Below are 17,807 nucleotides of genomic sequence, written 5' to 3'. Positions count from 1 at the left end.
ATATATATATATATATATATATAAATTATATATTTAATAAATAAATTAAATGAATAATATTTAAACATATAAATAATATACAATATATCTGAATCATTTGAACAATGATTCATTCATAAACACGGAAGCCGACCTTCCTTTATACAAACACGCTTTTATCCAAACACGCTTTTATACAAACGCCTTTATACAAACACGCACGTCCTCGAGCAAAATTCTCGTCTCCGTCCTCTATCGCGATAATCTCCTTTAATCCGTGCTCGCGTCTCGTCGCGCAAGGCACAACATTTCATTCCATCGCGTTCCTCGCACGAGAGAGGAAGAATATTATCGGCTCTTCTACATACCGTTCGCGATTTGTAACGACGATCCACTCAACCCTCTCGATATTCCCAACTTCTTCCCTTCCCACCCCCCAGCTTCCCTTAACCGAATCGTCCACGTTCGTTCCCTTCCCCTCGTTCCACGACAATCGTACGTAATTCCAATGGACAAACAGCCTGCGAACACGCGTATCCATCACGATCATCGTAACCAACCGTCCCTCCCCCCCTCTCCTCGTCGAGGATGAAGGGGATAAAGAAGAGAGCGGAGAGGAAAAAAGAAAGGAAAAGGAAAGAAAAAGAAGAAAAGCTGTGGAGGAGGAGAGAGAAAGAGAGAGAGGGAGGAGAAGAAGAGGAAAGAAAAGCGTTTATGTGTGTGTGTGTGTATGTGCAAGTAGTGGCGTGTTTCTTGAAAGCATGAACTTTCCACCCCCGCATCGCATTGATTGGCAGCGTGTCGGAAGGAATTGTGGACGGGCGAGGACCTGGCTCACCCTCTTTTCTCTCCAGCCAGCATCAACTAACGCCACCCCTCCCCTTCCTTCCAAGGCCGCGATTACCATTTTATCGGGTGTGATTTGCGAGCACTTTACACGAACCCCTACTCGATAGGGGGATTGCACTTACCTTGCCAGTCGCTCGTCCCTCCTTCCACGATTTTAGCCACGGGGCACCAGGTGCCACACACGTGCGTGCCTGCTACATGTCTTCCGGAATGTCGAAGGAGTAGTAGTAGTAGTAGTATCGTGGAGAATCTTTTATTTATTTATTTATTTTTTTTTTTTCGTTCCTTCTTGGCGATTCAGTGATTCACAATTTGGACGTGTATGGAGAAAGTAAAGGAAGGATATAGTTGTATGATGTCGATGTTGGTGAAAATTGTTGGTTAATGTGAGAGAAATGATCGGTGTTCGTTGGGACGATTATGAAAAAGGAGATTAAAAGGGAAAAATTTACGAGAGAAGACAAACGACGATTATGGAAACGATATGCGGATATTCAGAATTAGTGGAAATTGAAGGGAAAAGAATTTTGGAAAGAAAAGGAGAGAGAGAGAGAGAGAGAGAGAGAGAGAGAGAGAGAGAGAGAGATCGATTGACAGTTTGAAAGTTTTTCAAGTACGAAGCAAGAACGATTGAAATTTCCAATTAATAAAACAAGTTTCTTTTTTGTGCTTTTTTTCGCGATTTAATTGCGTCGTTGGACGCGCTTCAACAATGTTTCAATAAAATCAATGTTTATGGACGGCAATGAACGGGATCTAGCCACGAGGATTAGCTGAGTACGGGTAAAAGGGAACTCGGATTTTGGAACGGAATCTCTATCAGTCGAATTCATTGTGGTCGTGCCACAATGCGTGCAAAGTTTAAATTGGCGATACTAATACTCGGGGAATTTAAAAATTTCTGTCAAGCGGCTTAAATTACTCGTTCGAATATTTTCATGTGCCATTTGGATGCTGAAGTTGGAAAAAAAAATTGCTTAAAGATAAATCGTGTAAAAATGAATACACGGTTCGGATAAATAAATCGTGACTTTATCGCGTAGAAAATTCGTCGAGTCTTTCATTCCGAAAGAAGATAAGAGACAATTAGGAAGAAATAAAAGCTTGTATCTGTAAAATAATTATTTTTGTACTTATGTTAATAAAAATTTCATTAATACATTGATAAAATTTCCCTGATTAAAATGAAATATGACGCGGTAATACGATTCATATTTCCTTGTTAAATTAATATTAATTAAATTAGAGATTAATTTTGAAAGAATCGAATTACGCGTATCTATCATATATATTTTATCTCATTTTAATTAGTAATATTATCAATGTATTAACAAATTTTCATTTATTCACTCAAAAAAAAATAAAAATAAGAACTATCGATTATTATATAATATATTATATTATATATTATATTTATCGATATCGAGAGAAAAGGCTCTTTGATCTACGTTTGACTGATCCAAAAGAAATCAATAAGATCTCGTATACACGGATCGTAGCTCGCATTCGACGAATCCTTTCGCAGAAATGAACGATAATTTGATGTAATAGCTTCGCGTTATAAATTTCAAAATTAAATACAATTTAGTATCGCGTGCAATTGCGTTTCGCAATGACAATCAACTATCAATTTCATCGTTCTCTATCGCGATATTTACAAGTAAAAAAAGAGTAGATGTATCACCATGATAACATTGTGTATCTTTATCGAAACGGTCAAAACGATTCATCATTGATACCGAATTTAATTTATCCAATATTTTCTACGGTATTTATTCGCTTTTACTTTCGTCCAAAAATAGCTACAAATTAGATCAAATGGATTCACAATGGATCTCGCGTAACCGATCACAAATATCATTGAAAATCTGATTATTCATTCAGGGAATTTAGATTTTTCGCGTGATGCGATAGGAGCCAATGCTGCATTTGAATTGAAACCAACAATCAAAATAGCTTGTACTAGAAATATCTGCAATACGTACGCGAAATAGGTATTTCGATTATCTCTCTTCTACTAAATCGCGAAAACAAAGCGTAATTTTCCAAAATTTGACTAAAAGTTCGAATTGAAAAAGAATTGAAAGTTTTAAAAAATTCCAGTGCTCGATCGACACGAAATTTGAAGAGATGGTAGAGGAAGGATGATAAATTCCAAATATAAAATTTTAACTTGTGATTTTTATTAGTTTCTAAGATAATTTCTCATCCAATAATTAAATATTCGAAGCTAAAATTTTCTAGATCTAAAGTTTATCTCTTTTTTAAATTTCGAATGTAAAATCCACTGAAAACTTTATTCGACTTTTTTAATTATAATGAAATTTTAGAAATTAAAATTTAATAGTCTAAAAATGTAAAGTCCATCCTTTATTCATTATCATTCTTCCAAATTTCACGTCGATCGAACTCTCTAATTTTTCGAAATCTTATCCGAATTATTTTTTTTTTTTAATTTACTTATATTTTTATAATAAGAGTATTTCGAAAACAATAACAACTTATCTTACCTTTGACAATTTTGCCAGTTATTTGAAGAATAATAAATTTCGACAAAGATCTAGAAAAACGATCGATAAAAACTGATCGAAATTCATATTAATTAAATGTATATCGTAATCTCGTAAAAGATCTTTACGCGATATATCGTTTATCGATTATAGTTGAAACGTTATCGCGGCGATCTTTCCACAATATTGTTTATTCAGTCGAACGACAAATCGACCGATACACACGTCGCTTTGTTGTTACATAAGCGGCTTGTTTGTTATCGAGAAACGCAACGTGATCCTCCAACGTATCGCGTGTTTTTCGATGACACGTTATCAACAGGATCATGGCCGATCATCGAGAGAGAGAGAGAGAGAGAGAGAGAAAGAACACATTTGGACTTCATCCTACTCTTTCCATTTTCAAAAATTCCATTCACGCGATCATATCGTGAATCACAACACTTTGTCGAAATCAAAAGTTGAGGGAGGGGGGACAAGGAAATATATGAACACGTTCAATTTCACTAATGAACTTCGAATCAACTTCATTAATGAACCCTGATGAACTTTGATTACCATAGGAAACTTTGGTAGGATAAGTTTGGTTATTAATCGCCTTTGATGTATTTTGTTGGGGGGGGGGGGGGGGCCACGTCGTTGTCGCGTGTGCCATTTCACGACAATCGTCGCGAAATCGTTTGTCTAGGTCATAGATCGAGTTATATTGTTGTTGGAAAGTTACGTGAATCATTAAATCTCGTTCACGAAGAAGAATACTCGCGATAAGATTATTCAACGCGTGTACGCTCGTAGAATTGATAAATGATTACGCGATAAAATTTTGAAGGAATCGTCGACACCGAAACTTTTCAAGTATCTTCTATATCGATCAAGCACATCTGTCCCTCTTCGTGTAATTCGTAATGAATTCAGATTTATGGGAGGATTTCGCCAAATATTTATTCGCGAGTAATTTACGGTATTAAGAGAGGAAAATAACGTTGTTCGAATGAAATGATCGGTATCTTTCATAGAGACAGATTTTATTAGCTCGATCGAAAGTGGGCGTGCACGGTCTACACGTATCTACCGCAAATAAGTTGGCCGTTCCCTCGTGCGTATGACACGTGAGAACTCGTTTAAAACTCGTTAAAATTTCATTGAACGGTAGAACCTACGAATGCTTACGTAATCCGAGCGAAGAATTAATCGCAAAATTTTCTGGATCCCGCACGCCTCGTCACGGAAGCAGACAGTTGTTTGCATAAAGCATTCGAGGCTTCGCCACCGCCATGTTTGACATTCGCAAGAAAATGATGAGGTTTTAATGTAATAACGCGTCTTTGAATGAGAATTTCTCCCTATGTTGTTTCTGACAGAGTAGATTAATCTAACTTGATTACGATGTGCATATATACATAGGATTTTAATCTATCGTTTCAAATTACTCGTTAAAGTTACTTGTTGTCCATGGAAAAATGATTCGCGAGAAAAATTAAGACACAATCCGGCGCAATTAATTTTTTTTTTTTTTAAACCAAAAAATTGCACAAGATACGAATATCAATAGATTTTCTTCACTTGAAATGCTATAATTAATGCATTACTCCAAACGTATACAATCTTTAATCACACGTAATTACGCCAGATTCCACTCGAAATCATCAAATCCTCCATTTCCTTTTAACATCAAATAATTTACGAAAAAATTTCAAATTTTATATATCAAAGCTTCTACGTTACGCAATATTTCACGCGATTTCTTTCCAACGGAAGAAGGGACATGTATAATTATCTATTAAAAAATTAAGATCTATCAACGTAATCGTAATCTACGCGATGATAATAAGAAAAAAATAATAGGAAAAAATCGACGCTTCTACATTTCGCAATATTTCGCGCGATCTTTTTCATTGCAAAAGAGATACGTTACAATTATCCGTTAAAAAAAAAATCTAACAAACATGTAACAGGATAATAAGAAAAGTGCGAAAACAAAAACATTTATCGATGAATCATGTCGCCGTGGGGGCTATAGAGCACTCTAGAGAGCTCGGATTACGCGTTATCGCGTCCGATGCCTTTCGAATATATCGAAGATATCGAAGCCGATCCTCGACTCTCGAGGAGGAGGATATAATAACGCTCGTAAGACGCGCGAGAACGCGCCTAGAAGGTATTTCGAAGGTATCGAAATCGAAAACGACACAAACGGGGTGGGTGTAAACAAACGGCGTGCAGTTGTATCCGTTTGAATTTGATTGGGCGCCGCGGCGGGGGCGGCAATGTTTGCCGATGTCTCGAGCGAAACCGCGGCTGATTTATCCCGGTGCCCGATATGAACGCGCGCGTCGAATCGAATTCGATCATAAACAAAGCCGATGGAAGAAAACGCGGCGTGTAAACAACGATTTAATTCGATTCCGTTAATTTTCGCGGATAGGATCGGAGGGGGGGGGGAGAGGAGGGGGATTAATTGGGAGCGCCTCGTGATAAGCGCCCGCTTAATCGAAAGCGGGTGTCGCGTGGCGTTTACGCACGATCGTTCGTTCGTTTGGCGTCAGGTTTAATCGTCAAGTTTTTTCTTTTTTTTTTTTTTTTTTTTTTTACAGATGAAATCGTCAAAGGGGATTAAAAATGGAGGGGGGGGAATCATTTCGCAGATTCGATTTTCGAGAGGAGAGAGTGCGAAATTTTGCGATTTTGGATGGAGGAGGATGGAAAGGATGGGAGGAGGGAAAAAAAAAAAAAAGAAAAAAAAAAGGAACAAAAATCGATCGATCGGTGGTAGTTTTTTTCGCGCGGCCAAATATCGGTTACCGAATTACGTAATCACCGATTGGCGTGGACTGGTTCAAAAAGTCCCTGGAGAAAAACCGAGCGCGGACCACAATGAGACTGTTGTTGAAAATTAACGAGGCAGGCAGGGGAGGGGGGGCGGCTACCCCGCGCAGATGGTCGCTAAACAATTATTAGCCCATTATCCCTCGGACATTAATTAAACTGTAAATTTGTGGCACCCGTGTAATTACGTGGCCGGCTTCCAACGAAGAAGACGCGAGAAGTCGGCCATGCTCGAATCGGTTTTAAACACGCTCGACGCTCGAACGCGACGAGAACGAGGAATAATTTCGAAGGGGAAGAGAGAAATAATTTGATTCGATTTTTCGAAAAAATTGCTCGCGTTGATAAAAATATCCACGATGCGTAATCATCCAAATGGAATCCCATTTTTTTCGAGCCACGCGACTATTCCTCGATGCGTAATTACCTTGCGTAATTAGCAGATAGCGGAGGAACAAGCTTGGTTTCCCTCGGTATTTGTTTCGCGGACCATATTCCGTTGCTTTATACCAAGCACGCGGCGTAATGCGAGAATAACGAGGCTCTCCTCTTCCTTTCTTCCTTTTTCTCCTTTTTTCTTTATCCCGCCCTTTAGACGGATTTTAACGCGCGACTGTACGAGATACCTCTGGCTTCAAACGAGTTATTAAAGTACAGAGAAGAAGTTCCGGTTTCATTATCAACTTACTAAAAGAATCCACGAACGATCCTCTCCTCGTCCAAATATTATTTAACCTAACCCTTTTCCATATCACGTCGCACACGTAATATCGAACGACTTTTTCCCGTTGCATATGCATCGACGACCCTAATTTCCACGTTATCATGAAATTTTGGCTCCGATGTTTCGAAGATCGAAATCGTGGAAAAAAAGGGGGAGAGCGAGGAGAAACGAGGGGGGACGTAGGGTAGGATCGTGGGCAAGATATAGGGTGATTCTTAGAATTCAATCAGAGGAGAAGGGGGGAAGAAAAAGCGGGGGATGGAAAGGTCGGCGATGGGTCGTTACACCGGGGACCCCCTGTGAGTGATTATCGAGCCCTTGGGCCGGAATCCGATTAAACGATTTAAAATCGATGAGAGGCTCGACTCGTGACGGATGGAAAAGGGAGCGAGGGCTGATAGAATCGGGTAAAGGGGTGGAAACTGCGCTACGGGGCGAGACGAACGGATGGACGTGCGACCGGATGGCGGCTCGCAATTACCATTCATTACTTTGTTGGGGCCAATTGACATAACTGATTGGTATTCGGCCGCCACACCACCCTCAAAGGACCCTCTCTCTCTCTCTCTCTCAGCTCCACGGGAACGGAGCACTAATGCAGTTAACCACGTCTGCGTCCAGTTACACACTCTCCTGCCCCGTGTCCAGATTGGACACGATTCACGAAATGGCCGCCGGGCAATGTCACAATGCCGTTTTTACACGATTGTCCACGAATCATCCGGTGTTGATTGTTGACTTTCACGAAAATAGGATCGTTTGATATTCGATCGACCTGTTACATCATACCGTTCGTTGTGAAACGAAATTTTGTAAGAATTGTTGTAAAGCGTGTGTATAAACAACTCTATATCTTATTATCGCGAAATAGGGGGATAGGCTTCGAGACGATTTGCGCGTATCACGAATATTTCTTTTTACCACTTGAGTGATAATCAAAGCCGTTGCTCAAAAAGCATTTAATTTTCGTTTGTTTCGCACAATAGAGATACACGAATGAATGCAAACAGGTCCAAGTATGACGATGATGATTCTAAATATACAATCCATCAATTTATAACTTTAAACTCGGGACATTTGAATTTTCCATCTTTTTCTTTGGAAATGTTAGGGCGCCGCCACCACCGAATACCTATACCTTCGTTAAATGTATACGAATCAAGCGAACGTAATAAAGGGGCACTGCACGAACGAAATCCAATCAAAATTTCTCATAATTGTGAATCCTATCTCGAGTACATCTTTATTTCGCGTGGGGAGGGGGGAGGGGGGGGGAGAATTTTCATCCGTTGCAACGCACGAAAAACATTTAAATGCAAATTAAAGCGTTATTTTCGCGGAACAATACCGCGCGTTTCATGATCAACCGTGTGACGCCCATCGATCCGTGATTAAAGGAATGGAATAATGAAAGGCGAAATCGTTGAGCGAATTCGTCGGAAGTTGCTCGTTCGAGACAATTGGCGATGTTCAAAGAGAAAGAGAGAGAGAGAGAGAAACGTTTCGGGCGTAACTTCGTTACACGGCGTTTCAAACAAAAGTTCCTTTGGCTGGAAACTCGTTGGCCTGGTCGCGTTTATGATAATTAAATGACACGCTATTACCCATAAAAGCGTCGCAACGACTATACGTGGGCGATGGTAGCCGAAGTTACTTTGGGACGCGAGTAGTAAGGCCAACGGCTAATAATATTTTAATTTTTAATATTGCAGAAATATTCGTTGAATGGAACAATGCAAACAGTCGGGGCGGGGAATTAAAAACGGTACGTAATGGTGTCAAATGATCGTTTGCCCTTTTGTTCCCGTTTTCACGTTTCCTTGCTCAACTATGTTCAGTAGAGAGAGAGAGAGAGAGAGAGAGAGAGAGAGAGAGAGAGAGAGAGAGAGAGAGAGAGAGAGAGAGAGAGTTGCTTTTAATTAGCTGATTAATTAGCATATTATACGAATCTAATAAATATACATCAGGGCTTGGGGAAAATAAATTTTTGAAACAAATATTTCTAATACGATACAAGGTTCCTTTGATGAAATGGTGTTTAAAGAAATTGCTTATTCAAATATGTAGTTTTAATAAATATTTATATCAATTTATACATATATTACTATGAATTGACATTTTCGAAGACAATATTTTTTTTATATTTTAAAGATAATATTTGCAATAATATAACATATAATATTTTACGAGCGAAAAAAATATATTTCCACGAAAAAAAAAAAGAAAAAAAAGATTCATCGCTTAAACAATATCTGATATATATATATATAGATATTTTTTTGGTCGGCAAATTGACTCGTGAAAGAGCGGACGAATTAAATGATACGTGCTTACCCGTCGAACGCGCCGAATCAAAGCACGTGAATCTAAAAGTTATCCAGAGGAAAAAAAAAAAAAAAAAAAGCAAAGCAGGCGATAGGAGAAAAATTGAAAGTTATTGATGAATAAAAACGTTTGAGCTCGTACCCGAAATAATAAAAAATCACCGACACGTTTTATTAGTTGTCGCGTATCCATCCATGTGATTTCGATTTCGAACGGGCGCATTTTCGGGGGGGGGGGTATATTTTTGCGGACAGAAAAAAATCTGCAAAATATGACCCGCCACTGAATTTTCGAAAAAAAGAAATTTAATAAAATTAATCAAAAAACGATATATAGACGAAAATATCTAATCAACAAATCATTTCGATCTCTTTAACGATTAAAGGATCTCGTGTTTTAAAATTCTAAATTCCGAAAATGCGATCCATTGTAAAATGTATATTACAAATTAAATCACTTACACTCAGAGATATCAATGAATTAGAAAGAGATCGAAAAATCGTTCGTTTCGCGATAATCCATCAACTTCCCCTTCCGTCTTTCGCATACAGGAGCAATTTGCTCTTGGCGAAATCATTAAAACTTCCCGAACGAACGAACGAACGAACCTCCCCCTCCCCCCGGTCGCGGTGTCAAATGAAAGAAGTCCAAAAGATATATCTCCCTGGCGAAGGCAAAGTTTCCTTTCCAACCTCGATTCTTACCTTCCCTTTGGCATTCCACCATCCACCTATCCAACCCTGACTAAGCGGTATTCTCGGGGAAGCGTCGGTTAAGAACGGTTAAAGTTAACTGATAAATAGCGGCTAATACTTCAGCCGCATCGGCGTCTGGCTTCGAATTTCCACGTAGCCACTTACACTTCCGAATTCCAGCGTGAAACGTTTGCAGCGTTAACGGCGCGAGAGGGATTCATCCGCGGCGCAGTTTTTGCATCCACCCTGTCAACGACGTTGAACGATCGCTTCCCCCTCTGCGAGCTTCTTGCAGCTCCCTCATCCAAGTTCTCATCCAAGATGACGGGGTCGATCGTCCATCCTATTACTTATACACACCTTATCCTTATACACACGACTCTCGTCCGAATATTTGGAATGATGGCGGAGACGGTTGAAAGAACGGATTATTCCAAGTCGAGAAACGATTAAAAAAAAAACGAATGATCTCGAAAACGCGTCGATGGGAATAGACGAGGATGGAGAAAGAGAGAGAGAGAGAGAGAGAGAGAGAGAGAGAGATCGAAAAGCAATCAAAAAAAAAAAAAACGCGAGAACACGGCGGCCTCGGTTATCGGAGGGCGTCGCTCGAAAATGGCCGCGTGCGCGGCTGATAACCGAGCCGGCAACGGCTCCAACGGTGCCGAAAAAAAGAAAAAAAAAAAATGGAAACTTTATCCGCGGCATGAATACTAATTGGCGACAGCGGGCGTATTCTCCCGCGGCGATCACCGCGACCGCCGCCGCACTTTTCGAAAAGCTCGCCGCTTAATTCCGCCCGATGTCATTAACGTTTGTGATTCGCCGATAAATTATTCGGGGTAATTGGATCGGGGGTGGAGAGGGGAGGGGAGGTATAAAATCCAGCCGGTCAATATAGCACGAGCTGGCCACCGATCCTTGGTTGGGGAGGAAGAGAAGGGGGGGAGAGGGACCGATACACTCCCGATCGGACGCGGGGGACGTTTCACACGCTTGCGAACAGGGGGGGAGAACAATCGAGGGGGAGGGGGAGGGATCAGTGTTTACTATTTACCGATAGAACGATAGCTTATCACCGAATCGCGAGCAAGGGGGCAGTCCTGAGTCCTTGGAAACGCGTCGGGGCACGTGCTGCGCTCTCGATCATCCCCCTCACCTCTCAATTTCGTGTCGACGGATCCCCGGATCGAATTAGAAGCCGTACGTACAATACGCGATATGATGGAGCGTGGATAGTAGGAAGTAATCGATCGGTATGTGCGTTACAGATACGCACAGGGTTGCGTGGCATTTCGATAAACGAAGGCAGCAGCCTCGAGCTGCGGTGAGGGATAGATATCCGCCAACGGGATAGCGGATTCGCGCCTACCACGAAGGAAAGGGGGTGAGTGAGATTATTTTCTTCGTCCCGTCGCGCTTCGATTTTATGTAACTGTAACCAAGATTCACGAGATCGCTACTTGGATCGAGTCTCGTTCGCGATCCTCGTTTCAATTAATCGAATTACTCGTTGTTCTTCTTGAGAAACTAGATCTCCCCTCTGTTCCCTCTTTTTCTCGCGAGAGAAGAAGCGAAAAATGAGAGTGAAAAGCGAGGGAGAGAGAGAGAGAGAGAATCTGTTTGAAAGGCGAATTCGTCTCGAATTCTTGATGGCGATGGAACGAGAGGAAGGAAATAGGCGTCGAAAGCAAGGATGGGGAGGAGAGAAAGACGGCTACCGGAAACCGTCGTGAGAAGGCCCAAGGGGGAGGCCGCGAATTAATTAAGAGGCTGTAGAGCGGGAAATAAGACGTGACTTTCAGACGTGATGTTCAACGTCAAAATATTTGGTAGAGATTGCCGTGAGCGGGACGGATACGATGCAACCCGTCCGATATGAAATTTTGACTGGAAGTGTTTTAACAAAGTAGTTGCCTCTTTTGCCTCCGGTAAAATTCTGTCTTTCTTCGTTCACCGACTTCGTCAAAGGTTTAATTATGCGACGAGTTGGGCAAAAACGATGATTAAATTGGCCGTTATTAACGCAATATTTCGTTCGTTACTCGAATGAAATCTTAACTGTTCGTTCTTATTTGTAATAACTTGTTATTATTTCACTACTTTACGCGAAATGTGCTGAAAATTTTCGGACAGAATTATATAATTTCGAGCGAAATATTTCTTCCTATATCATATCAGAAACGATTTATTTGTCGAATAGATGACTTTTCGTGTAACTTTTTTTAAAATTATATATCAAATAATAACGTTAATTACGAAAAATTTTTTAGATTTTAGAATAGATTTCAACGCTCAAAGAGATAACATAACTTTGTGATTCGATAAAAATTATTTTTTAGTAGATAGATTGAAATCTCGTTTAAAAACGTAAACCAACAATATTCTTTAAACAAAGAATATACGCGCCAGAGAATTCTGATTATTATCGTTTATCGGTTCGATCGCATTCACTTTCCCGCGAATAGCGTTGGGAAACAAAATAGCATTCGAGCTGGAATCGATGGAGGACAGGCACACGTGATCGTTCCTGGGAGAAACGAAGCACCGATTGCCGCGCTGCCACGATTGATCCTATCGTTGCAAAAGCTACGCGTATCGCGCGTGAGAGAACAAAAGAAAGAGCGAAAAAGAGAGAGAGAAAGAGAGACGTGTGTGTGTCGATCCTCGACGGGGATACGAGGCCGCGTTGCGAATACGTAACCGTGTGTACACAAATGAAGTCGATGGTGTGCGCGGGGGCACATCTTTCCCAAGTGTCTCGGCGACGTCTGAAAGAGGAAGAGAAATAACGGGGACAAGAGACAGGAGGATAGGTTGAAGAATGTGCACTCAACGTGATTGGTGCAGCGCCGCGACACACTGGAGGCTGTCTGCATGAAAACTTGAGAATTTCCTCTCGTACGCGTATATATACATATATATCTCGCCAACCCTCGCGTTTCTCTTCCAGAGAACGACCAAACAATACTCTCCACTTTCTCTCTCCGACTTCATCGCGAGAAATTTCGAAGGGATCGTTCGCGCGACACTAACCACTTATTCGACCATTCTCGCCATTAACGATCCGAAAGTGTGCATTTCACGGATGAAGGATCGAAATCTGGGAACAGAGGTTTCCTCGATGGGAGGAAGGAAGGAAGGAAGTTGCAGGAAGAATTTCTGGGAATAATCGAGAACTTTGAATCATCTCGGGATTAATGGACCTAATCCTTCTCTAATGATGTTAAGGCGACGACGAATATTGTGGCTTTTGTACGTCGCGTTTCGTTCGAATGGATCTTTTTGGAAGAATCATCCATGTTTCAAGAAAACATTTTATTCCGAATTTGAACTGTGTAAATCTTTCTGTGCAAATGTTCTTCCATTCGATTTAATTAATATTGCGAAAGGGGATTAATAAATTGAAGAAATTTCTGGAAGGAAAAGATTTAGAGAAATTTGGGTGTATTGAAAGAAGATTTATTAGACACGATGGTAAAAATAGAAATTCCTTAATGAAAAAATAACAATCCTTCTGTCAATACCTATCATTAAATTTCGTCTGGATATCTGCTTTTCTCCTGCAGAACTGCCTCTAAATATCTTCTAACTATAGTTCCAATATTAGTATTAATAATTTTAATTAACGCGTCAGTTGATTGACGGTGATTCTTCGACGCGTTATCGAAAAGGAGGAAGATAAAATTTGCAGCCTTTTCCCTCGAATATTCTCGAATGTAAGAACGGCATAATGTAATTATTTCACGAATATTCGAAAATTGGCGAAAGGATTTTCGGTGTGCTAAATAATTCGACCATATTAAATACGCAAATGGCCGGTTAATTAACATGGCCGTTGACTGGCAGCCCACCGACCATTTTTCTTCTATACCCGTGGATGGGGAGGAAATCGGTGAATAAAAGGTAACGCAGAAATTATCTCCCCCCCACCCCCGATTTTACTCGTCTGTAATTTATGATGCCGAATTGAATCGCAATCCCGTTTCTAATTAATTATTTTAACCGATCGATGTAACGGGATCCGATAGAATTTATTCTATAATGACTTTTTCCCTTGGCCGGAGAATACCACGCGATTTAAAACGCGATGAAAATGGAGATTTAAATGACGAGGCGAAACGAATGAGATAATCATTGGTTCGTTTATTTATCCGAATGTCTAACAAGGGACGAATTAACGAAAATTGAATCAATTTAACGTTTCGTCCGAGAATAATATAATCGAATTCTCCAACAATAAGGGGAATAGATCCAAACAAACCTGCTATATAGAAATTGATGAGAATTTTAATAGATAAATAATTATTACCACTTGAAACAAATCGTGCCCTCGTTAAGGAATTTTCACGGATAATTATCGTATCATAAATACCAAATTAATTTTTGCTCGATATGAATACGCAAGTTATCGTTATTCGAAGGTTCGTTATAAAAGCTTCGTTTTACGCATTTCGCGTATTTCCAATCGATTCGATTCGATCCACGAACGAGAAAGAATCGAACGAATTTTACCCCATAATTGCGTACCAAAAAATACGTTAAAAATACGAAAGAAAAAAGAAAAAAACGTCGACAAATCGATTATTGATAATATTTAATTTATTAAACATGTTCGATCGATAATAAAAAAGGCAAAAAAAAAAAAAAAAAGCAATCGTCTTCCGCCAAATCCACAACCAATCTACAACCAATCTACATCTTTCCAAAATTGCCAATACAATTCGTAATTGGTGAATATAGCTGAGTTAGATGGGGGGATAGTCATCGAGGCCGGATAGATCCAGTTACCGTGGCTAAGACCGGAGCCGACGACGTTGTGCGCGTAAACGACGAGATTGCCAGGCGGATGTAGCTCGGTGATGTTTACAGTGGCAGGGTGGTTGGAGAAATTCATCATAACTATCACGGTGTCGTTTCCCAATTGCCGTTTCACGCTCAGAACCCTTCCATCGATCACGTTCACCTCCAAGCTCCCGTTCGCGATCACTGGCTGCTGCTTCAGATACGACATGGACTTGAACGCCACGTAATGGGAATAATATTCCTTCTTCTGAGCGGCAAGATTCAAAGACTTGTAATTGTCGTTAACGGGTAGCCAGGTTTTCTTCCTGTCGGAGAATCCAGCGCTCGTGCTGTTGTCCCATTGGTAGGGCGTCCTCTCGGGATCCCTGGATTTCAAGTAATATTTGGCGGGGCCTGCGTTGCAACCGGCCGGGTCCACGGTCTCCTCGTACGTGAACGACCTGTCCTCCATCCCGATCTCGTCCCCATTGTAAACAACCCCTATGCCGGGCAAAGTCAACGTCAGCATTATGATCTCGTCAGCCCGTTGCCTGCCGAATCTCGAGGCGACGCGGTGATTGTCGTGATTGCCCGAGACCCAATTGGTCACGCTCCCGTCCGGCACGTTGCCCACCCATCTGTCGATCAGCTGTTTGAAGTCGGAGGCGGTCGACTGGTTGTTGAGATCCGTGATGAACATGAAGTTGAAAGGGACCGTGGATCCGGACTTGTAATACTTGATCGTTAAATCGAAATCCGCGTACGCCTCCGTGAGGATCATCCTCGGGTCGGAGTTGGTGCGATTCGAGTGCTCGTCCATGAGGTTTCTCCAACTTTTCAACACTTCGTACGTCTCGTCTTGATCCCTCGTGTACACGTGCACCAAGCTTTCGTAATCGTTCTTGGACAGGTCGGTCCTGTTGGCGCTCGGCTCGTCCAACATCCTCGCGTCCTCGAACATGTGATTGATGGCGTCGATCCGGAAACCGTCCACCCCCCTATCCAACCAGAACGTCAACACGTTCTTCATCTCCCTATCCAACGCGGCGCTCCTGTAATTGAGATCCGGCTGGCCGGTCGCGAACTGGTGCAGATAGTATTGTTGTCGAACGTCGTTCCATTCCCACGCCGAGTTCCAGAAGACGCTCAGCCAGTTGTTGGGCGGCTGCCTGGTCCCGTTCACGATCCTCGCGTCCCGCCATACGTAGTACTCGTCGTACGGTTTGATCCTTTGCACGCTCTTCTTGAACCACGGATGCTCGTGGGAACTGTGATTGGGCACGAAGTCGAGGATCACCTTCAAACCGAACGATTTCGCCTTTTTCACGAGCCTGTCGAAATCTGCCAAAGTGCCGTAAACCGGGTCGATGTCCGTGAAGTTGGAGATGTCGTAACCGAAATCGACCTGGGGACTCTTGTAGATGGGCGACAACCAGAGCGCCTGGGCTCCTATGTCAGCTACGTGAGCTATCCGTGCCGTGATCCCGTTCAAATCGCCTATACCGTCCCCGTTGCTGTCTTGGAAACTTCTCGGATAGATTTGATACACGAGAGCATTTTTGTACCAGTTCACGTCCACGCAGTTGACTAGAGACGCGGCGAACAAGAGGCAAGGAATTATCGTTACTCGAAACATTTCGTCGAGCTATTGACGGTGAATAGGCCGCGTATCGTGTATTTATTCGAAAACGGATTCGATTAATCTGTTTACGCCGTATTCGTCGAATTACTTTTCCCATTCCGATTATTAATATTATTATTATTATTATTGTAAATTGAAAAAAGATGAAACGCGTGATTTTGTTTTATTAAAGTGAGTATCGGTTGTACGCTTTATGATAAGATTAGAGCCGGCCACTTGGCCCGTGTTATCGCGTACACGTATCGGACTATATGTTTTCCTTCTCTTCTACGGGAAAGAAATTTTCCGTATCGAGGTTGTTTACATCATGCACAGACGTGTATCGAGAGTTTTTCCGACACGTGATGCCTTTCTTTTGTTTAAAAAACGAAGTCAGTCGAAAAATATTCGTGTTTGATAATTTATAATATACGGATCGAGAGGAACGAGAGTTTATTTTATTTTCATTTTTACGTTTTACGTTCACGTTGACAAATTATTTTTGTGTGGAAAAGAATTGTATCGATAAAAATAGGGAGGATATGATATTGGAAAGAAAAATTGTAAAACCATATGTTTGATGAAGGAAGAAGAAAAAAGATTCGTTATTTAAAAATTAATTTCTTCGCTGTTCAAAAAAATGATAGAATGATTGGATCGCATTGATTTAAAAAATATATATAAGCACGAATAATTTTTTATTTATAAAATTTAATTCCTTCTTATTTTTCTATGGATGTTTGGAATTATTCTTTCTTATTTCCCAACGTTATTAAAAATATTCGATATATTTTTATTACGTATTAGTACATATTACGTATTATTTCGCATTTTAGAAGTAATTGTATCGACACTTGGATCGAAAAAAAGATCGAGTAAAAGTTAGCAAAAGACTCTCCGGTGTGGAACATTGTAATACACCTCACTTCTCGATAAGAGAGTTTTTTTTTTTTTGGAATAAACATCCATGTGAAAAATGATAAACAGCTATTTAATTTATCTCGCTTGTTGTTTATGCAGAGTCTGTAAAAATTCTACTAGAGATAAGGAATCATTGTCGACATTTATTGTCGTAAATTCTTCAAAAAAAGTCGAGAAATTAATTTATCGAACGAAGGCACAATCATCGGTATGGAAACAGATAATTGGAATGGCGTGTCGTTAAAAGAGGGAAGTGGGATCCATTACCAAACAAGCGGTTGTTTTAATTTCAAATAGAGATATTCGATGACAATAAAACGGGTAACAAAGAAAAAATGAAACAACGTGTAGCCAAAATGAAGCGGGCAATGGATTGAAAACAGCGCTCTATTTCAAAGAGCTATTTCCATGCATTTCGTTTCGTTCGAAATAAAAAAGCGTTTTATAACAAACATTACCAATAAAGGTTCTTCTTAATTGAAACAGGGGAAGGGGAACGAAAAAAAAAAAAAAAAAAGAATATAAAACAAACACCGCCGGTATTTTATTTTAATATTTTTTTTTTTTTTTCT

General features: G+C 40.7%; 3 protein-coding genes across 6 annotated transcripts in view; 1 reads left to right on the top strand and 2 right to left on the bottom strand.

Moving 5' to 3' along the window:
• The window catches only part of LOC122718550 (chaoptin-like), a 534,511-nt gene that overhangs the window by 429,656 nt on the left and 87,048 nt on the right, over positions 1–17,807 (bottom strand). The gene's annotated exons all lie outside the window — the stretch shown is intronic.
• LOC122718552 (protein artichoke-like) overlaps positions 1–17,807 on the top strand; it is a 205,552-nt gene that overhangs the window by 142,177 nt on the left and 45,568 nt on the right. The window lies entirely within an intron of this gene.
• On the bottom strand, positions 14,493–16,344 carry LOC122718553 (alpha-glucosidase-like). The gene has a single exon (XM_043943669.1). It carries the CDS (start codon positions 16,327–16,329, stop codon positions 14,593–14,595), a length of 1,737 nt encoding a protein of 578 aa, XP_043799604.1. The 5' UTR covers positions 16,330–16,344; the 3' UTR covers positions 14,493–14,592.

Source organism: Apis laboriosa, unplaced genomic scaffold (genome assembly GCF_014066325.1).
Source record: "Apis laboriosa isolate Shangri-la unplaced genomic scaffold, ASM1406632v1 scaffold64_cov150, whole genome shotgun sequence".
Taxonomy (NCBI): domain Eukaryota; kingdom Metazoa; phylum Arthropoda; class Insecta; order Hymenoptera; family Apidae; genus Apis; species Apis laboriosa.
Note: the sequence above shows the minus strand (reverse complement) of the source record. Positions and strands in the feature narration are given on the sequence as shown.